Raw genomic sequence first — 20,492 nt, 5'->3', positions numbered from 1 at the left:
TCCTTGATTCTGCAAATAGAGGCACTCACCTCACTCCCTATTCTATACTTGTAGAGTTCCTCATACACTCTTCAACTTCCACCATTATTACTCTGGATTGTACTTCTGTATCTGCTTCTATTTGCCTCCCAAACTCCAAAGCCAAGACTAAGGACTCTCAAGGTCAGCAACCATGTCTGTATAATTTGTGACCCCAGCACCCCTCCCCCCAACACAAACAATAGCTACTCAGTAAATGGCCGTGGAATCTGACCTAATATGTTGAAGTTTAACTCTTATTTTTCCAATGAAGGATCCCATAGCAGAGTGAGATTCTTAATGACAAATCTATTCCTTTTCCTTAGAACCCAGTCAGCAGCAACACATGTTCTAGAGTTGGGACTGTTCAATAGTACTTTCTGTAATGATGGAAATGATTTATATCTGTTCTGTCCAATCCAGTAGCCACAAGCAACATGTAGCTACTGAGCACTTGGAACGGGCTAGTGGAAATGAGGAATTCTATTTTTAATTTTCATAACTTTCAATTTTAACAACCACATTAGGCTAGTGGCTACTACACTGGACAGTGCAGCTCTAGATCATCCTTGGCAAGATGCTGCCCCAGGAAGTAAAAATTCCCTCAAAAATTTAGATTTTACAGGCCCCTACTTTGGTCTTAGGGGCTCAAAGGACTGGCAGCAGTGGGATGGGGTGCCTTATGGAGCTCAAAGCCATAGAAAGCCCTGCACTTCTAACGATTCCTATCTACCTGCTGAGTTATTATTCGGTGCCATCGAGTCAGTTCTGACTCATAGCGACCTCATGCACAACAGAAAAAAACACGTGCGGTCCTATGCCATCCTTACAATCATTCTGTTAATACATCTTGTCGAGGGTCTGCCTCTTTTTTGCTGAACCTCTACTTAACCAAGCATGATGTCCTCCTTTTCCACAGACTGATCCCTCCTGATACACATCCAAAATAGGTGAGATGAAGTCTCGCCATCCTCTCTTTTAAGAAGCATTCTGGCTGTACTTCCTCTAAGACAGATTTGTTTGTTGTCCTGGCAGTCCATGGTACAGTCAATATTCTTCACCAATGCCATAATTCAAATTCATCAATTCTTCTTCCATCTTTCCTTATTCATTGTTCAGCTTTCGCATGCATACGAGGCACTGAAAATACCATGGCTTGGGCCAGGTGTACCTTAGTCCTCAAGGTGACAACTTTGCTTTCTAACATTTTAAAGAGGTCTTTTGCAACAGATTTGTCCAATGCAATACTTCACTTGACTTCTTGACTTTTTTTCCATGGGCAGTGATTGTGGATCCAAGTAAAATGAAATCCTTGATGACGTCAATATTTCATCCACTTATGTGATGTTGTTTATTGGTTCAGTTGTGAGGATTTTTGTCTTCTTTATGTTGAAGTGTAATTCATACTGAAGGCTGTAGTCTTTGATCTTCATCGGTAAGTGCTTCAAGTCCTCTTCACTCTCAGCAAGCAAGGCTGTGTCATCTGCGTACTGCAGGTTGTTAATGAGTCTTCCTTCAATCCTGGTGCTGCGTTCTTCTTCATATAGTCCAGCTTCTTGGATTTTTTGCTCAGCATACAGATTGAATAAATATGGTGAAAGGATACAACCTTGATGCACACCTGCCCTCATTTTAAACCATGTAATATGCCCTTGTTTTGTTTGAACATCTGCCTCTTGGCCTATGTACAGGTTCCACATAAGCACAGTTAAGTGTTCTGGGATTCCCATTTTTTGTAACGTTATCCATAATTTGTTATGATCCACAGAGTTGAATGCCTTTGCATAGTCAATAAAGCACTGGTAAACATCTTTCTGGTATTCTTTGCTTTCAGTCAAGATCCATCTGACGTAAGCAATGACATCCCTCATTCTACATCCTCTTCTGAATCCGGCTTGAAGTTCTGGCAGTTCCCTGTCAATGAACTGCTGCAGCCACTTTTGAATTATCTTCAGCATAATTTTACTTGCATGTGATATTAATGATATTGTTTGATAATTTCTGCATTCTGTTGGATCTTTCTTTAAAATGGGCACGAACATGGATTTCTTCCAGTCAGTTGGCCAGGTAGCTGTCTTCCAAATTTCTTGGCATAGATGAGTAAGCGCTTCCAGCATCGATTCCATTTGTTGAAACATCTCCGTTAGTATTCAGTCAGTTCCTGGAGCCTCGTTTTTCGCCAATGCTTTCAGTACAGGTTGGACATCTTCCTTCGATACCACGAGTTCTTGATTATATGCTGTCTTAATCATCTAGCACTGCTCTAACAGAAATACCACAAGTGAATGGCTTTGACAAAGGGAAATCTATTCTCTCCCAGTCCAGTAGGTTACAAGTCCAAATTCAGGGCATCGGCTCCAGGGTAAGGTTTTCTCTCTGTCGGCTCTGGAGGAAGGTCCTTGTCCCCAGTCTTCCCCTGGTCGAGGAGGTTCTCGGGCACAGGGACTCCATAGCCAAAGGACATGCTCTGCTCCTGGTGGTATGAGGTCCCCTGTCTCTCTGCTTGCTTCTTTCTTTTATATCTCAAGAGACTGCCTCAAGACACAATCCAATTTTGTAGCCCGAGTGAGTCCTGCCTCACTAACACAACTGCCGCCCATCCTCCCTCATTAACATCACAGAGACAGGATTTACAACAGACAGGGAAATCACACAATACTGGGAATCGTGGCCCAGCCCAACTGATGCACACGTTTGGGGGGACAGAATTCAGTCTATGATATGTGCTATCTCCTGAAATGGTTGAACGTTGACCAATTCTTTTGGTACAGTGACTCTGTATTACTTCCATCTTCTTTTGATGCTTCCTGCATCGTTGAATTTTTTGCCCATAGAATCCTTCGATATTGCAATTCGAGGCTTGAATCAAGTTTTCTTCTGTTCTTTCGGCTTAAGAAATGCTGAGCGTGCTTCCCTTTTGGTTTTCTAACTCCAGATCTTTGCACATTTCATTATGATACTTTACTTTGTCTTCTCAAGCTGCCCTTTGAAATCTTCTGTTCAGCTCTTTTACTTCATTATTTCCTCCTTTTGCTTTAGCTACTTTATGTTCAGGAGTTAAGTTTCAGAGTCTCTTCTGACATCCATTTTGACCCCCTTTTTTTTTCTTTTCTGTCTTTTTAATGACCTTTTGCTTTCATCACGTATGATGTCTTTGATGTCATTTCACAACTCACCCGGTCTCGTCATTAGTGTTCAATGCGTCAAGTCTATTCTTGTGGTGGTCTCTAAATTCAGGTGGGATACACTCTAGGTCGTCCGTTGGCTCTTGTGGACTTGTTTTAATTTTCTTTAGCTTCCATCATTTTGTCATCATTTTTTTAACAAAAGTCCATCATTTTGTCATCTGATGTGTTTTTTCCTATGTATTGTAAATACTATATGATGTTAATGGGATTAGTGGCAGTGATGTTAAGGCAAGACTCAGTCTACAAGATTAGGTTGTGTCTTAAGCCAATCTCTTTTAAGATATAAAAGGGAGAAAACTAACAGACATGGGGAACCTCATATCACCAAGAAAGAAGCACCGGTACCATAGTGCATCCTTTGGACCTGGGATCCCTGTACTGAAAAGCTCCTCTACCAGGGGAAGACTGACGACAAGGACTTTCACCCAGAGCCAACGGACAGAAAGCCTTTGCCTGGAGCCGACGTCCTGAATTCGGATTCTAGCCCACTAGACTATGAAAGAATAAACTTCTGTTTGTTGAAGTTATCCACTTGTGGTATTTCTGTTATAGCAGCACTAGATAACTAAGACAGTCTGTTCTGCTGCTGGCCCCTAGGCTTGTTTTGATCAATGATATTAAGCTTCTCCATTGTTTCTTTTCACAGATATAGTCAATTTGATTCCTGTGTTTTAAATTTGGTGAGGTCCATGTGTATAGCTGCCGTTTATGCTGCTGAAAAAAGGTCTTGCAAAATTCTATCACGTGATCTCCCATGCTGTTTCTATCACCAAGACTACCGATTCTACTTTGTTTCCAACTTTTGCATTCCAAGCACCGGCAATTATCAACGCACCTTGATGGCATGTTTGATCCATTTCAGACTGTAGAAGTTGGTAAAAATCTTCAATTTTTTCTTCTTTGGCATTAGTGGCTGGTGCATAAATTTAAATAATAATCATATTAACTGGTCTTCCTTGTAAGCCTATGGATATTATTATATCACTGGCAGCGCTGTATTTCAGAAGAGATCTTCAAATGTTCTTTTTGACAATGAATGCGATTCTATTCCTCTTCAATTTGTCATTCCTGGCATAACAGAATGCATGATTGTTCAATTCAAAATGGCCAATATCAGTCCACTTCAGCTCACTAAAGGCCTAGAATATTGATCTTCAGGAGTTCCATTTCTTTTTTGACAACTTCCAATTTTCCTTGATTTATACTTCGTACATTCTATGTTCCGATTATTCATGGATGTTTGCAGTTGTTTCTTCTCATTCTGAGTCATACCACATCAGCAGATGAAGGTACCAAAAGCCTTACTTCACTCACATCACTAAGGTTGACTCAGTCATATTCTAAGTGCCTTCTAACCCGAGGGGTTCATCTTCTGGCACTCAGACAATGTTCCTCTGCTACCTGTAAGGTTTTCACTGGCCAATTTTTTCAGAAATATATCGCCAGGTCCTTCTTCCTAGTCTGTCTTAGTCTGGAAGCTCTATTGAAACCTGTCCACTGTGGGTGACCCTACTGGTATTTGAAATACCAGTGGCATAGTTTCCAGCATCACAGCAACACGCAAGCCACCACTGTACAATAAACTGACAGATAAGTGTAGAGAGCCTGGGAAAATCTATCACTCTACAGGAGAGTAGAGCTCAGAGGCTGACACTGTAGGCAGCCCAGGATGAACTGATGGATTCAAGGCAAATGGGAGTGTGGGTTTCTGGGGCCAGCTCTGCAAATCCTGACAATATCAGAGCAGGCTGACTGCTATCCAAATACTCTGTCGGCCCAGATTTACATGTAGAGCAGGAGACAGGAACTTAATGGAAACAATGAATCGGAGTCTCTGGACAAGGGGTTAGGTCATCTGCAAAGTCAAGTAGCTCTGTATATAGGACAAAGTGTCAGCTGACTTCAAAACTGTGTCATTTATACATTACTCTGAAACTAGTAAGCACTATTAATAAGGAAATATTAGAAAACCAGGGAGAAGAGCCAGCACCCAGACTCATTCTTCCCTCCCTCCGCTGCACAAAGGGCCTTTGAACTTGAGCCTTGGCTTGTATTTATACCATGATTACATGTCAGAGGGGTGATGCACCCCAGTCATGTGTAGAGAAGCATGGAGGCTAACTTTCACCGATGGGGCACCTTTTCTTTCTTCATTCTTGGCGTCCTGGAATCCCATGGCTTCCATTATTTTATACTGTTTAATAAAGGTGGTTTCCTAAAATGTCTATTTAAATGTGATTTAAGCTTTATAAGACTTTTCATATGCATAAACTTATAAGCCAGGAAAATCTCAACAGGTCATTTATCCTGATTTTGGGGTCAGAAAATGTGCCCCATATGTCCAAAGTGAGTAAGTAAAAAGAGCGCTTGGACAGGCCATGGAGCAGGAGGGAGAGAGAAGATCTGCTCTAGACAAGTAGGTTAGAAGGATCCTGACCAGCTGGGATGAGACTTTATGCCAGAAAACAGTGGGGAAAACAGCTTAATCTCCTAGTCCTATGCTCTTAACACCTCACCATTCAGGGAACCATCTACAATAGGCAGCTAAGATGCAGTGAAAGCTCAAGCTTTGCAGGCATTTATTACCAGTCAATGCCACTAAAAAACATAAGCTTGATGAGGACACAGATTTGTGTGTGTTCTCTTCACTGCTGTATCCCCTGGGCTTGGAACAGTGGCTGGCACATGTTAGGTGTGCTCCATCTTGTTTGAATGAATATGGGAACTGAGACCCCCCCAAAGGACTTAATTACTGCTGACTTATTCTTTCAGCCCTATTTACTGCGGGGCTACTGTGGGTCACTGTGCTGGTAGTGGGGACAGGGGTCCAAAGACACGTGCAGGACCAGAGGAGAATGGCACAGAGGTCAGGACTTGGGGTCACCAACACCAACCATCCCTGGCTCTGGGCAGAGGGCAGCAGGGGCCTCGCAGCAGCCTCAAAGTTACATTTCCGGGGCCCCCGACTAAGCCCGAGGCCATGTAGACCCAGAAGGAGCTGCCACCCTGTACAGATCACAGCTCACAATGCTTTGTACCTCTCCTTGTTCCCCTCTTCTGGGCAGAGCAAGGCCTGGCTAATGAAACACTATGGGTTGGGATCTCAGCACTCAAATCTAGGCTACGGGTTCAAATCCAAAACCCTCAAGGGCATGTCTTTCAGAATTTGTTTCCTTGTCTACAAAATAGGCAAAATAATGCTGGAAGCTGTGAGCATGAAAGAGACAGTAATATGAACTACCTAGCTCAGTGCCTGGCACACAATAGGTACTATGATGGCTCATAGGAGGTCTCTTTCTTGGATTATACACTATAGCTCAGAGCCCCTCCTCACATTTTAGGCAAAATTTAGATTTTTGTTTTCCCAGATGCACTATTTTACCTCAGTGATGTAGATGGATAAAAATAAGAGTTTACTACTGTGCTAAGCTTTACTGTACAATACCATTTATTCCACACAACTACCTGGTTGAGGAGGTACTGTCATCATCCTCATTTTATGAAGTCAGATACTAAGGATCAAAGACTTGGCCAAGGTCACAGAGCTAGTTACTGACTAAGTGAGGATTCAAATCCAGGCCTGCAGGGCTTTAATGCCCATCCTTTGGAATGCCAGTAAACCTTGCTCGCAAGGATGATAATGGTTTGGTTGCCTGAGATTTCCTCCCCAGCCAGCAGCCCTCACCTGTGTAGTTCTTCATCTGATGGTGAGTACTTGGCGGTGACATCAGCCAGCTCTCCAAAGATCTGCTTGCTATAAACGGTGAGGGAGGATAGCAGAATTAACTCCTGCCAGGTGGAGCTCAGGAGGCATGTGTAATCCTTGATTGAGAGCTCGCAGAAGAAGGGCAGTTTCTTGATCCAGGCGATCTGTCTAAAGAGCAGCTCATCGGCCAGGCGGCAAAGCAGAGCAAACAGCTCTGCCTGTGTCACAGCATATCTGGGGGGTGGGGGTGGGGATAGGGAAAAGTCACTTCCATTGGCTGGAGGGTGAGGACAGGGGTATAAGGAGAAGGTACTTCTGAGGGCACAAATGGTTGTTGCAGCGGGCTCCTTGCCCTTGACCATGGATCTCCAGCTCCACTCAACTCAGGCTTTTGATAAGGGACAGGACTGAAGCCTGCAGCTGCCCCTCAGAGCTGGAAGGGCAGGTTTAGTGAGAAAGAGTTGCTAAGGGATAAGGAGGCTTAGAAATTTGTATAAGTACCAAGGAATATGACTTTTAAAGTTGGTGTCCTCTAACGTTCCATGTCTTAGAGAAAATTACCAGTCATTCCTGTTCTAGTTTTGACAATGAGAGCTCCAATGCAGTAGATCTCATACCCACCCAACACAGGAGCTGGCACAAAAAAAGAGCTTCCAGGCAGATGGCTGAGGAGAATGGAACGTGGCCAGAGGCTTTTCCTGCTCTCACTGCACCCCCTGGTGGCAAGAGTTCAGGAGCCAGAATTGCTCAGCCCTTCCTCTACGCTACTGTGGAAGGAGCAGGGCATTTTGTGTCTCTGGGCTAGAGGGGTCCTCTGAGGCCACTGACTCAGGGGTCCCAGCTTTTTCCCTTCAAGGACCATTGATATGACTCCTCCCCAAGCCCCTATGCTCAGATTTATAAAGGCTTTGTAAGGCCTTCTTGTGGGTGGATATTTGAGTCTTGTTTTGAAACCAGAGATTTGCTTAAGAAACCTCAGGATACCTTTTGGGGATCTAAGCTTGATTATTCTCAAACAGCCTATGCTCCAGGCCAAAGGAGTAATGGATGCAAGCAATGGGTAGGCCGGAAGGCTGAACTATTATCTGAGGTAGAGCCTGCTGAGCAATGAAAGCTTTTCCTTTCACTCAGGCCTGCACACACAGCAGTCACATGCTACCAGGGGTAACCGTGAGTGTGCTGGCTGGGAATGTCGAAGGCCACAACCAATTAGGGGCTGTTAAAAGGCTTAGAATTGATGTATGAATATCCCACGAAGTATAGCTCATCTCTAGCATAGAAGCGCTTAGACCCAAGCCAGGGCCTGGCTTACCTAGGCCCAAGCAGGAGCAAAGGCCTTTCAATCCCAGTTCCATAGGGACTGATAAATAGCTTCAACTCTATAAGAAAAGACACACAAGAAAAAAATTGAGGGTACGCTGACTTCAGGGATAAGTATGGATTTGTCCTCTGATGCTTCAGTCGTTGCTCACTATCCTCCCTCACTCATTCTGAAGCGTGAGGTATAGCAGCCAGGGCTGCAGACTGGTGTGGGGTAGGAGAACATTCTGAGGCTAAAGGGGCCAAACAGGGCAGGGCTCACTCACCCATCTTCAATCAACATAGGTGTGCCCAGTGGCTCCAGGTCCTCCGCTGACACGAGCTGGTGAATCAGACTGTATGACTGGGGATCCAGGCTGCGAGCTTGTGGGGGCAGAAGTGGCGAGTGGCCAGAATAGCTGAAAAGGTGCGGTATGTATTGATAGTGTGGAGGCATAGGCATCCCCATGTATTGTTCCCTGAATGCCATGAATCCGTTTAGCTCCACAGACCTAATGGAGAGAAAAGTCTCATGTCAAACAGAAACATGACAGGTTTAATGCCTATTCAAAGGAAATGAGCCAGGAGGTGGCTCAGGTGTTTTGTGGGCATGAGGTCTGTGTCTTCCTCAAGCCAGGGGATATAAGTAATGGCCAAATACATGACTTTTGTACTAAATTCCAATCTGTGAGAAAGGGACTCTGTGCAGATGTGTGTGTGTGTGGCTTATTACACCTAGTGCCTGGCAAAGTAGGTACTGAATAAATATTTGTTAAATAAATTACTTTCGCAGATGCCATATCTAGAGAGTTTTCAATGGAATGTGGCATGTGACAACAACTCCCAAACATTCAAATGAAGGTATACACTAAGGGACAACAGAATGAATAAAGGTTATAATGAAATATGAAGAGTCTTATCTCCTCCCCTTTCTTGGAGAAATCTAACCACTTTGTCCATTAAAAAAAAAAAAAGATTCTTTTCGCTTTTACTTAGATGCATCTCCTATAAAAGGAGTTGACAAAGTATGGCCCCACAGGCCAAATCTAACCCACGGCCTCTTTTGGTAAATAAAGTTCTACTAGAACACAGTCACATTTATTTCTTTACATATTGTCTATGGCTGCTTTCACACTACAATGGCAGGACTGAATAGTTACGACCTACACTGTGTGGCCCGCAAAGCCTAAGATATTTACTATGTGGCCCTTTTAAAAAAAAACTTGTCAGTCCTTGCCCTATAAGAAAGGTTTTTTGGGGAAAGGAAACCTCCCCTGGTAACCAACTACTCAAAGAAAACTAGGGCTTTGAACCAGTTCTTCCCAGTTCAGTTATGGCCAAGGAGGTGACACTAGAAAAGATCCGAATTTTTAGAAGCTGGGTAAATCAGAATGGTAACCGAATGGGACAAATTACAGGAAACCCTGCTAGAACCTTTATCTCCCTCTTAAAAAACAATTGGCAGCATACGCACTGCACAGCAACCAAATCTCTTGCCTGTCAGATTTTGCATAAAGTTGGAAACAGTGCTATCCTGCTCAAAGATGGCAGCCGACCATGCCTCTTTGAATGTGTGTCACTCTCCAGTCTTGTTAATAATCTAGTCCTCACACATCAGGCTTCTGAAAGGGCTCACTACACCTCTTCCAAGTCTCCCATTCCAGGGCTTTGACCTGTAATTTTTCCCATTCTGGTTACCGTTCCAGATCACCCAAATTGTAAAAATTCGAGTATGTTCTGGTTTTCCTTCATTGGCCATGACTGAACCAGGAAGAACCTGTTTGAAGCCCTGAAGAAAACACACCTAGCTATTTCACACTTAAGAATTTAAAGACACCCTGCTTGAACCAAGAGCCTCTAACCTGGTATTTTCTTGTAGCAGCAAATCTGACTGGCTTAAAAAGCTTTCCTTCTTCCTTAAAATTTATGAAGTGAAAAACCTAACTCTTGCCGAGGCGGAGAAACTATACCTTAATTCGATATTGTTTATGCGGTTTTTCTTATTTCAGTGATAAAATAAATGAGAGAAAAGAACTACATTTAAAATTATATTCTGTTAGGGGAAGATTGTATGGGCATGGATAACAGCTATAGCACTTTATCAGTCTGTAGAAGAGACTGTGGACATCTGCAAGGTCCTTAGCATAAAACTGGTTTGGAAATTCTGCTTTGTGTCATCCTGACCCTTATCCCAAGAGCCTGAGGGAGCAAGAGTACAATGAATGAGAGCCTGGCAGGAATTCCTAGCCCAGAGGTTCCTTCCTGGGCCCACTCTTGGGGCAGCCCCTAAGTAATGCTGGGCTTTCCTGGAAGCTCACCTGGAGGACAGTGTGGAGCCTGGCGAGGGCTGGTTGCTCTCTGAAGCCCTGTTCCCAGGGGAGCTGTGGTCGCTGTCACCATGGTTGCTCCAGTGATTAGCCTCTTCCTCAAACTCCTGCCCAGACATGATCCTTTCGATCTCTTCCTCTGATATCTTTGATAAGGAATCAATACATGTTAGGCTGCTCAATCTCTGTCCCTTCCTCAAGACCGAGAGCTTATTCAAACTCCACAGGGATTCCCAGGGCTCTCTAGAGAGAAACACAAATTTCTTCACATCCACCCCCATACTCCAGGCCTCTCACTAATCTTAGGGTAGCTTGGTTGCTTGCCTCCAAAAACCATGGCCCACCATTGTCTTCTTCCTGCCTATCTATCCTACTCTCAAGCCACAAAGCCTCTGTGGTCTTCAAAACTCCTCTTTGTCCTTGCGCCTATTTTTTCCTACCCCTGAAACACCACTCCTCAATGACAAACTCCTTCTTGGCCTTTAAGACCCAATTAAAATGTCACCTCCTTTGTGAAAACCTCTATCACCAAACAAACAGAATTGCAGGTCCTTCTATCCACTTATAATATTGTATATTCTGAGAAGGGCAGGATAGCACAGTAGTTAAGAGTCACACCAAATACAGGTTCTGTCACTCTCTAGCTGTATAATCTTGGGCAAGTCATTTAACTATTTGAACCTAAGTTCCTTCATTTTTATGGTGGGAGAGAATAGTAGTATCTATCTCATAGGATTGTTGTGAGGATTAAATTAGTAAATATATATCAAGTGCTTAGAAAAGGGCCTGGCACATAGCAACTATTACGAAAATGCTGCTGATGACATCATCATCGTTATTCTTTCTAATACTTATTGTAATGTATCATAAATACACCCTCTACAAGACCTAGGGTCATGATAGAATCTAAAAAAGAGTAGCTACTCATTAAATACATGTTGTATAAACAAATGTCACTCATTAAGTACCAACCATGTACCTCCACATGGATTTTCTAAGTAAGAGAACATTCCTAAGCTTATTAAATAACAGAAGAAACTGCAGCTCAGACAAGTGACCTACTTCCCTAAGATCACACGGTGTGCCCATGCTTAGGTAACAGTTTGAGGAAAAGGCCAAGGTGTCCAAGTATTCAGGCTCCAAGTCCAGTGATCTAGCTATTAAACCATATTGGGAGTGAATAAAAACATCTATCAAGTGTCTAACCCAGAGTTGAGGTCTAACTAGCTAAACTTAGCACATAGAATGGGACTGAGTGTTAAGGAGAGGGTCCAGATGAGTTTTTATTTCTTGTTCACATGGAAAGCATGGAAGGATGTGTTTTTCCAAGTCTGTTTGACTTAAACCTGCATACTTCTTTGCTCCAGCAGCCTGTGAGGGAACCCTGATCTACTCTGATAATAAATACAGGAGCATTTAGAACTGGAAGCTAGCCAGCACACAGGAGTTAGATGGGAAATAAGGGTTTAATTGGTACGCAAATTGAGTGGTTGTTTGGCAATAGCTTGGACTGCATATTGGACTGGAGGCGTTTTCTTTCCTTATTCACTTACTGTAACAACAACAACAACAAAAAACCATGTCATTCCTATTAGGGGTCCTTAGTACTCTGAAATTATTGTTTTCAAAGACAAATGGTGCCATTTCAAACTGCAAGACATCTACTAAGGCCCTGAATGAATAAGCCTCAGTGACAGTGGTGACAGCAGATCGTCCCAGATAGGTGGGATGAAGAGCTTGGAGGGTAAAGAAGTACTTGGGCTGAGTGAAAAGGGCCGGTCCTGGTGAAATCAGCTTACTCCAGCTGGGAGCCAAAGTCAGGTTGCACCTGTCTCTCTCTGAGAGTTCCATGGGATATTGAGGATACAGTATGTTGGTAGTGCTGGAACCTGGGTTCAAATCCAATTTGTCATTTCCTAGCTGGGTACTGTTGGGGAAGTCACTCAAAAACTCCCTGAGCCTCAGCTCACTCATCTGTAAAATGGACATAAATCCAAATCTCTCATATCTCAGGGTTCCCTCACAGGGTGCTAGAGCAAAAAAGTATGCAGGTTTGCAAATGAGAGATTTGGGAGGTTAATCTAAGATAAAATTATAAAGGTCAAGTGCACAATATGTGCTCCTTGTTATTATTACACACAATTAAGAACTTGCAGATCACAGCTCTTTTTTCCTAACACACCACCCATAAACAGTGAAAGACTAGAACGGAAAGTATACGCTCAGCCTCAAAAAGTCAAATGCAATGACAGATGAAATAGGTTTCTCTGAATATCAACAGCTCTCTCGATCCTGGAGAGAACACAGAATCTGGAAAGGTAAGGGATCAAAGAACCATAAGCACAGGAGACCTTTGTTGTTCACTGAGGAAAATGTTTAAGAATTCTTCCCAATGGATAACCTTTCTACTGCATCTAAATATAGAAAGAATGAATACAGCAGAGTTGGAAGTCTTACATACACACATACACACACACACACACACACACAGATTAAGCACATACAATTTTACCTATTAAATATCCCTTGAATCTATTCCCTCCTCCCAGCCTGCAATGTCACTGCCCTAGTTAAAACCACTATCTATCATCTCTTGCCTGGACTTCTACAAAATCCTTTTAACTGATGTCTCTCTGCAATTTCCCAACCAAATCACTCAACTTGTGCAACAATTAAACTTGTATATCACCCTCACACTGCTCGTCATAAACCATTTTCACTGCTAGAATGTTGTTTCTAAAATGCAAATATGACCATGTCCCTCTCCCTACTCAAAACCTTTTAGTGCCTGACTCTTGGTTCACGCTAATAATCTTAAGGCATGGTCCCTGGGCACTAGCATGCTGAGGGATCTACTTGATGAGTCATAAGCAGATTCAATTCTTCAGTCTCATAAAGTTCTTCTTCTGCTGGCAAGTAAGAGCAAGTGGTATATAGGCTGGCTCCACAAACACTTTACCTAAGGAGCTCTAATCAAAGGCAGTTGAAGGCCACTCTTTAGAGGACTCATTCCCAAGTCAAGAATCTGCCTTATCTCTTGCTACTCCAGCACATATGTCCAATGCTCCAACCTTACTGAACGCCTTGTCATTCCTCAAAGGTTCATCTTCGGGCCTTTACGCAGTCTATTCTGCCTAAAGAAAATAAAAATAGCTTGGTTCCCCACTCCTTCCCAACATAGGTAATGCCTCCTCCTCCTTCCAAACACAGTTCAAACTTTGCTTTCTCTAGGAATCCTCCTCTGAGTGTCTCCAGTCCTTAACCATTGCTCCAGCCAACAAAAGACTTAGAAGCCCCTTTCCTCTGTATTCCCCGGGCATCCTGTGCTCTTACTGTACTGCGATGCATGTTTCCACATGTGTCTTTCCCACTGGACTGATTTCACGGTGTTAGGGCCTGGCACAGAGTAGGTACTCTGTGAATGCTTGTTGGATTGAATGGGGAATACCCATAACTGAGTTCTCTTATGATTTCTGCCATGCTAAGTTATCTACATGCTAAAGTGATGACACTAAAAAAATTCTCTGGATGGCTCAGAACCGGAATAAGGTTCACTGCCTGTGAAATCCTTATGAAGGATTGAGAGATCACAGAGCTTTTAAATCATTATCCTTTATATTTAAGATTTTCAAAGCACTTTCATACCCAGGGTCTAAAAGGATGCTTATAAGTAGTTAAGCAGGAATGAAAGTAAAGATGGCTCCCCCCAGCAGCAGACAAGAGGATCAAAGTAAGCAGCTACAGGAGCGTCTGCAGCCCTACACTTCCAGGATGGACCACAGAGAGTGAGTTCTACAACTTACCTGGACTGGTCCTATGCTCTTGTTCCGGCCTCCAGGCATGCCATCTTCTCTGATTGCTGGAAGGAAACATAAGACAGTCAGAAGCAAGCCCACAGGAATCTAGGCACAAAAGGGGGATTAATTTATTTTGCCAAAGACACAAGGTAGTAACTGGTGAAGCCAAGATTAAAACACAGGTCTTTCTAGAGGCAAAGCTTATACTCTATTGTTTCAGGCTACCTCACAGACCGCAGATAATTTTGGGCCCCCACGACATTGGGTATATATTATAAACACTATATACACTCAATGTACTCAACAAAGATGAGAGTGTTATTAGTTAGTCCTATATTTACCAATATTCCACCAAGATGATACATCTGAAGGCTTTGACAGATTTGAGGGGCAAAACAAAGAATATTTCTGTTTTTAAATAAAATCTTTTTATTCCCCGTCTGACTAAATTTGAGTCTAATTTGTAGGACCAGGAGATCAGGTTTTTCTTCTATTAATCAGAATTTTGACATTACTGGTTCCTCCCTGAAGTTTAGTACCTTTACAGTTCAAATTCCCACTCCGGTGATTCTACAACAGAAGTAAGTTAGTGAGCATTTTCTAACTATAAAAACCCAAACCAAACTGAACCTGTTGCCGTCGAGTTGATTTCGACTCATAGCATCCCCATAGGACAAAGTAGAACTGCCCCATAGAGTTTCCAAGGAGCAGTTAGTGGCTTCGACTACTGACCTTTTGATTACCAGCCGAACTCTTAACCACTGTGCCACTGTGGCTCCAGCTATAAAAAGTACCCTTTATATAGTATGCTGGTGGTGTAGTGGTTAAGTGCTGTGGCTGCTAACCAAACGGTCGGCAGTTCAAATCTGCCAGGTGCTCCTTGGAAACTCTATGGGGCAGTTCTACTCTGTCCTTTAGGGTCGCTATGAGTCAGAATTGACTCGACGGCACTGGGTTTGGTTTGGTTTTTTTGATTTTATATAGTACCAGCCACACTGAGAAAAACAACTACTAATATTAGGACCACCACTGTTTGTGGAGCACATAATATAGGGTCACAGAGAAGGGGCTCCTGATTTACAGTTACAGGAGGACTCTGGTGTCAGGAAAAGCTCAATGGAAAAGGCAACTTCTGAATTGAGTCTTAAAGGACAAATAGGAATTAGACAGGCAGAAAAAGGGTGCACCAGGTTGAGTGACAATGTACAGAAAAGTTTCAAGTTGAAAAACAAGCAAGGAGTGTTCTGGGAACTCCCAAGTGGTTAAATCTGGTTAAAGTAATGCAATATGTAGGGGAAGAGTAACAAGAGAAGAGGTTGGAGAGACTAGCTAGGGCTAGATCATAGGTAGCCTTGAATGCCAGGCTAAGGGTACAGACTTTAGCTGGGGGGCCTGAAGACAAGATGGAATGCAGGTGAGGAATGTGGCCAGGTTGGTATTTTTGAAAAATCTCTGTGATGGCCACTGTAGAGGGTGGTCTGGAGGGTGTATTGTTAACAATGACAGCGGATAAGTTACTGGCGTTATGTAAGATCAAGCTTTGCTATAACAGACCTGTCTCAAAAAAATTAACATGAGGAATCTAGAAAGTCCTTTAGGGCAGGGTTGGTTGGCTCAAAAGGTGAATGTCCCAAGAAGTATAACAATCGGTTCCTGTGGTAACTGAAAGGCTGACAGAAAGTTCATTTTCCTTCAAGTAGACATCATTCTTGCTATCCTAAGATTACACAGATCAGAATTATACAAGCTGGGTCAAAATCCTGTCTCTGCCTGGTTTCTACAGTTATTAAGAGATTTTTTAATCCCTCTGAACCTCGGTTTACTGAAGAGTAAAGAGAGGATACTAATATCTACCTTATGCGGTGTTGTGAGGATTACATACAATAATACAGATAAAGCACAAAGCAGACAGCCTGACATATTAACTAGGAGCTCAGCAACTAATACTTCCCCCTCTCCCCACACTGGAGTTATAAAACCAAGGTTCCATTCTCAACTTGCTAGGTTCTCATTATCTTCATCTGTGAAATGGTGGCAACATGGTCAGCTTTATAAGGTTCCTTCAAGACTTCTGAATTTGGAGTGAGAAGCATGCAAAGCCTATGTTAAGGCTAGATTCATGCTGGCTGCTGTCTGAGAGCTCTCATTCAGCTTAATTCCAAGTTCTAAAAATCCCTAAAATTCCTTTTCTGCTATTCCAGGGTCAATGACAATTTCTGACACTGCTATTTCCATTACTGACAGCTCACATGCCTTTGCCTCAGCTCACAGGTACAGAATAGAAATCCGTCACAGGCAGATATAACACTGAATATATTCCAGCTAATATCTGACTCTCACGGCACTGGGTATCTGACTCTCACTGTCTGGGAGGTGAGGAGGGAACTCAACACGTTTTCCTTTTTTATTTAAAGGGCCACAGATCTCAAAGATTTACATCTTGCCAATTTCTTGTTCTGAAATTTAAAAGCTTGAGTTCTTCCCTCAATTCTACCTTGAGAAAGGAAAGTCACATATTATGGACATCTACTATGTGTTAGGTACTATCTTGGGTAAAATAAACTCACGAGGGAAGTATTAGTATTGCTCTCACTGAACAGATGAATCTAAGACTCAGAGAAATGAAGTACTTTGCTTGAGGTGACAGAAACTAGACAGCAGAATCAGGGTTGGAACCCTGGCTATCAAGACTCCAAGACCTGCCTTCTTTCCACTACTGCTATTTTCCAAAGTATGCATGCATCCCATTGGAGAAAAAGAAGATAATCTTAAGCAGTACACAGATAACTCTTACTCATTTATTTACTGATTTTCCATTCACTGAGGTAGTAAAAAAATTCCCTTTGAAAATTAACTTTGATTTTTTAAAAAAGGTTATTTAAAAAAGAATACAAAATAAACAATTGTACTGGTTTAGTCAGAGATGGTAAAACATGTCAAGTTGGCATGACACTGCCTAAAGTGTGGGAAACAATACAATTTGTCATAGTGCCTCAGTTACAACAAAATTTGGATATTTTAAAGCTTGTAATATACTCACATATGTTACCTCATTTGATACTTACAATCTTAAAAGGTGTACATCATATGCATTTGAGAGATGAGGACACTGAAACTCAGAGAGGTAAAGAAATTTGCTTAAGCTCACTTAGAGAAGAACTAATAGAACTGGGATTTCATTTTAGCTCTTCTGATTCTAAAGATGTTTCCAAAGTTATTTAGCTCAGCTCCTTTCTTCCCCATTCCCTTCAGTGTGGTTATGTGATTCATTTGTAATACCAGTTAGATCCATTTGTCAGTTTGCATTCCATCTTTCCCCCATCCTAATTTTTAAAAAATTTACATAGAGTAAAATTTCCTTTTTTTGTGGTGTATAGTTCTATGGGTTCTGACAAATGCATAGAACTGAGTGTCCACCACAGTTCCATACAGAACAATTCCATCACCCCTCAAATTTCATGGCAGCTGCAATTTTAATCCTGCTCTCTCAGCACCAACCAGGAGATGGCAGGGTTTCTCTCTGAGAGAGGCTGCCTTCAACAAGCAAGGCAGCCTACCAGCTCTGCATGCAAACAAGCCTAGCAGGCAAGCTCCCTATCGCTATACCCCCCATGTGTCATCTTCTCCTGATTATATGGTTAGAGGGCTTATAAAGTTAAGTTTCTTATTCCCTAAAATAGGTAAGGTCGGCTGGAAGCCTCAGAACGTCTTCTTTTAATTGAATAAGCAGGATGATTCATCAAAGTAGTCAAGAAGGCCACCCACAAATATGCTTTGATAAGATACTCATTGTGAGGCACAAAAGGAAAAGAGAAAACTAGGGATCAAAATCAAATCAGGATGAGGGTAGGCAGGTGACAACAGACTCTCTCTTCAAAACAATGCTTGTTTGGTAGTGGTGGCTTGGAAGGATTTCTGTAAGAGGAAACTGATAGTGGGGGAGGGAAAGGATTTCCAGGTAGAGGAAAGAACCTGAGCAAAGGCAGGGTAATGCAAGGCATGTTTGAAGCACAGTAAGTAGGGCCTGGGCAGAAGATGAGGTTATAAAGAAAAGCAGGGATCAGACTAGGTAATACTTTAAACGCCCTAATATGGTATTTATCATCCAGTAAACACAAAACATTCCAACATCCAATTAACTACGTTATATGGCCTACATGCAAAACAGTACATTGCTTATGTAGTTAGGTATAAGCTCTGACTGATCAATAACAAATTATAATACTGATTAACTGTCAACATAACTACCACTTAACTAATTATTGGTAAGTCATTTTACTTCCCCAAGCCTCATCTGTAAACTGGGAGTTAATAATTCATAACACGGTTGTTCAGGCTATTCAGTGGGATAATGAATGGAAAGTACATAACAGTTTCTGGTAGATGTAAGAGCTCAATAAATATTAGTATTATATAAAATAATAAACCACCTAAGTTTATCTAAATGTGCTTCTGCTTATCTTCGTAATGGGCAAGTTTCCAAAAGATGCTTCTTATCCCACCATATACCCACTCACAATAAAACCAATCTGGAGTACATTTTGATGTCTGCATTCATTAAGGCTACAAAATCAGTCTGTCTAAATAGTTCACTAAATCTAACTCCCACACTTACCCCTGAACACTACTACTATGAACCCCTAATACCTTGCTGAGTATTTTATATGTATTATATTTAATGCTCTAGAAAATTCTGAAAAGTAAGTATTATTATACCCATCTTAAAGGTAAGGTAATTGAGTATTAGAGACATAAAGCAAACTGTCCAAGGTCACAGACCTAGTCTGTCTACCGCTGCAGCCTCTATTCTTTCTACTGAACTACACTGTTCTATTCCCCACCTCTCATAAGAAAGACCCTAGGGTTCTGCCACTGACCCTCCCTCTCTTCTGTATCTAAACTCTCTCTGTAGGTGATTTCTACCCACTCACAAAACTCTACTGTCTCTATGCCAACAGATCCACAAACCTCTACCTGCAGGCAGAACTTTTCATCTCAGTTTCAATTCCATATATCCAACGTCTTTGTTGGGCGTTTCTTTGTGTACCCCTCCAAAATCAAACCAAATGCATTGGTGTCAACTGCAACTCATAGTGGCCCTACAGGACAGAGCAGAACTGCCCTATAGGGTTTCCAGGGAGCAGCTCGTGGATCGAACTTGCCGACCTTTTGGTTAGCAGCCGAGCTTTTAACCACTGTGCCACCAAGGCTCTTGTGTCCCCCTTGCCACTGCCACCAAGTCGATTCTGACTCAAAGAAACCATATAAGACAGAGTAGAACTGCCCCATAGGGTTTTCAAGAAACAAATTTGATCTGCTGACGTTCTGGTTAGCAGCTGTAGCTCCTAACCACTACGTTACCAGGGCTTGCTACCTGTGTCCCCCAACCCAGTGCCATCGAGTCGATTCCAGCTCATAGCGACCCTATAAGACATAGTAGAACTGCCCCATAGAGCTTCCAAGGTACCTCAAAATCAGAACTGTCAAGGCCAACACTTTGCCCCACTCAACTTGTTAACCCAACTTTTTTCCTAGTAGTGTCCTTACTATTAGTACAAATCCTCAGGTTTGCCTTCTGGTGCTGTTCCATACCCAGTCATCAATGCTTATCCACTGAGCTTCCTCCACCATCTCCCTACTTGAGCAATTCTTTTCCCGCCCCGCCTTCAGAGCCTTCATACCTTCCTTTTGGACTCTTCTAAAAGGTTTCTGCTTTCCTGCTTTCCTGACCCCAATCCATTCTTCAAAGCTGTCCTCCAGATTAAACTTCTTAAAATATTGGTTTATTCATGTCATCTCAGGCTAATGGCTCTCAAAAAACTCCCCAGGAAGTCCCAAACCTCTCACTAACCTGGACACAGACTTTTGGGCTGCCTAGCCTCTGAATATTCAATGATTCCAGCAAACAAAATGATATCACATTTAAGGGATCTCCTGCCTCACCATCCAAAATTCATACTTCCTATCATTATTCCATCAAAGAATTGTGGAGCTTATTAATCTCAGTCAGGACCTGACTGTTAACTGTGGTCTTTCCACATGGGGCCTGTGATTCATTCTCACAAAATTCTTAACATCTTACCAGTCTTTCTGCCTAGAATGGGAATTCCCCGTAGGCAGGGACTGTGCCAGATTCATTTTTAGGTTACCAGTACCC

The 20,492-nt window shown here is 42.5% G+C and overlaps 1 protein-coding gene across 1 annotated transcript in view; it reads right to left on the bottom strand.

Annotated features, from left to right (window-relative positions):
* The window catches only part of NR6A1 (nuclear receptor subfamily 6 group A member 1), a 273,173-nt gene that overhangs the window by 16,925 nt on the left and 235,756 nt on the right, over positions 1–20,492 (bottom strand). The window contains exons 4-7 of the mRNA XM_064291448.1: positions 14,342–14,397; positions 10,530–10,684; positions 8,499–8,723; positions 6,892–7,146 (exon numbers count right to left, since the gene is read on the bottom strand). Coding sequence (XP_064147518.1) covers positions 6,892–7,146; positions 8,499–8,723; positions 10,530–10,684; positions 14,342–14,397 — 691 coding nt within the window. The remainder of the gene's footprint in view (positions 1–6,891; positions 7,147–8,498; positions 8,724–10,529; positions 10,685–14,341; positions 14,398–20,492) is intronic.

This window comes from Loxodonta africana, chromosome 9 (genome assembly GCF_030014295.1).
Source record: "Loxodonta africana isolate mLoxAfr1 chromosome 9, mLoxAfr1.hap2, whole genome shotgun sequence".
Taxonomy (NCBI): Eukaryota; Metazoa; Chordata; class Mammalia; order Proboscidea; family Elephantidae; genus Loxodonta; species Loxodonta africana.
The sequence above is the reverse complement of the archived record's forward strand: the minus strand, read 5'-3'. Positions and strand labels throughout refer to the sequence as shown.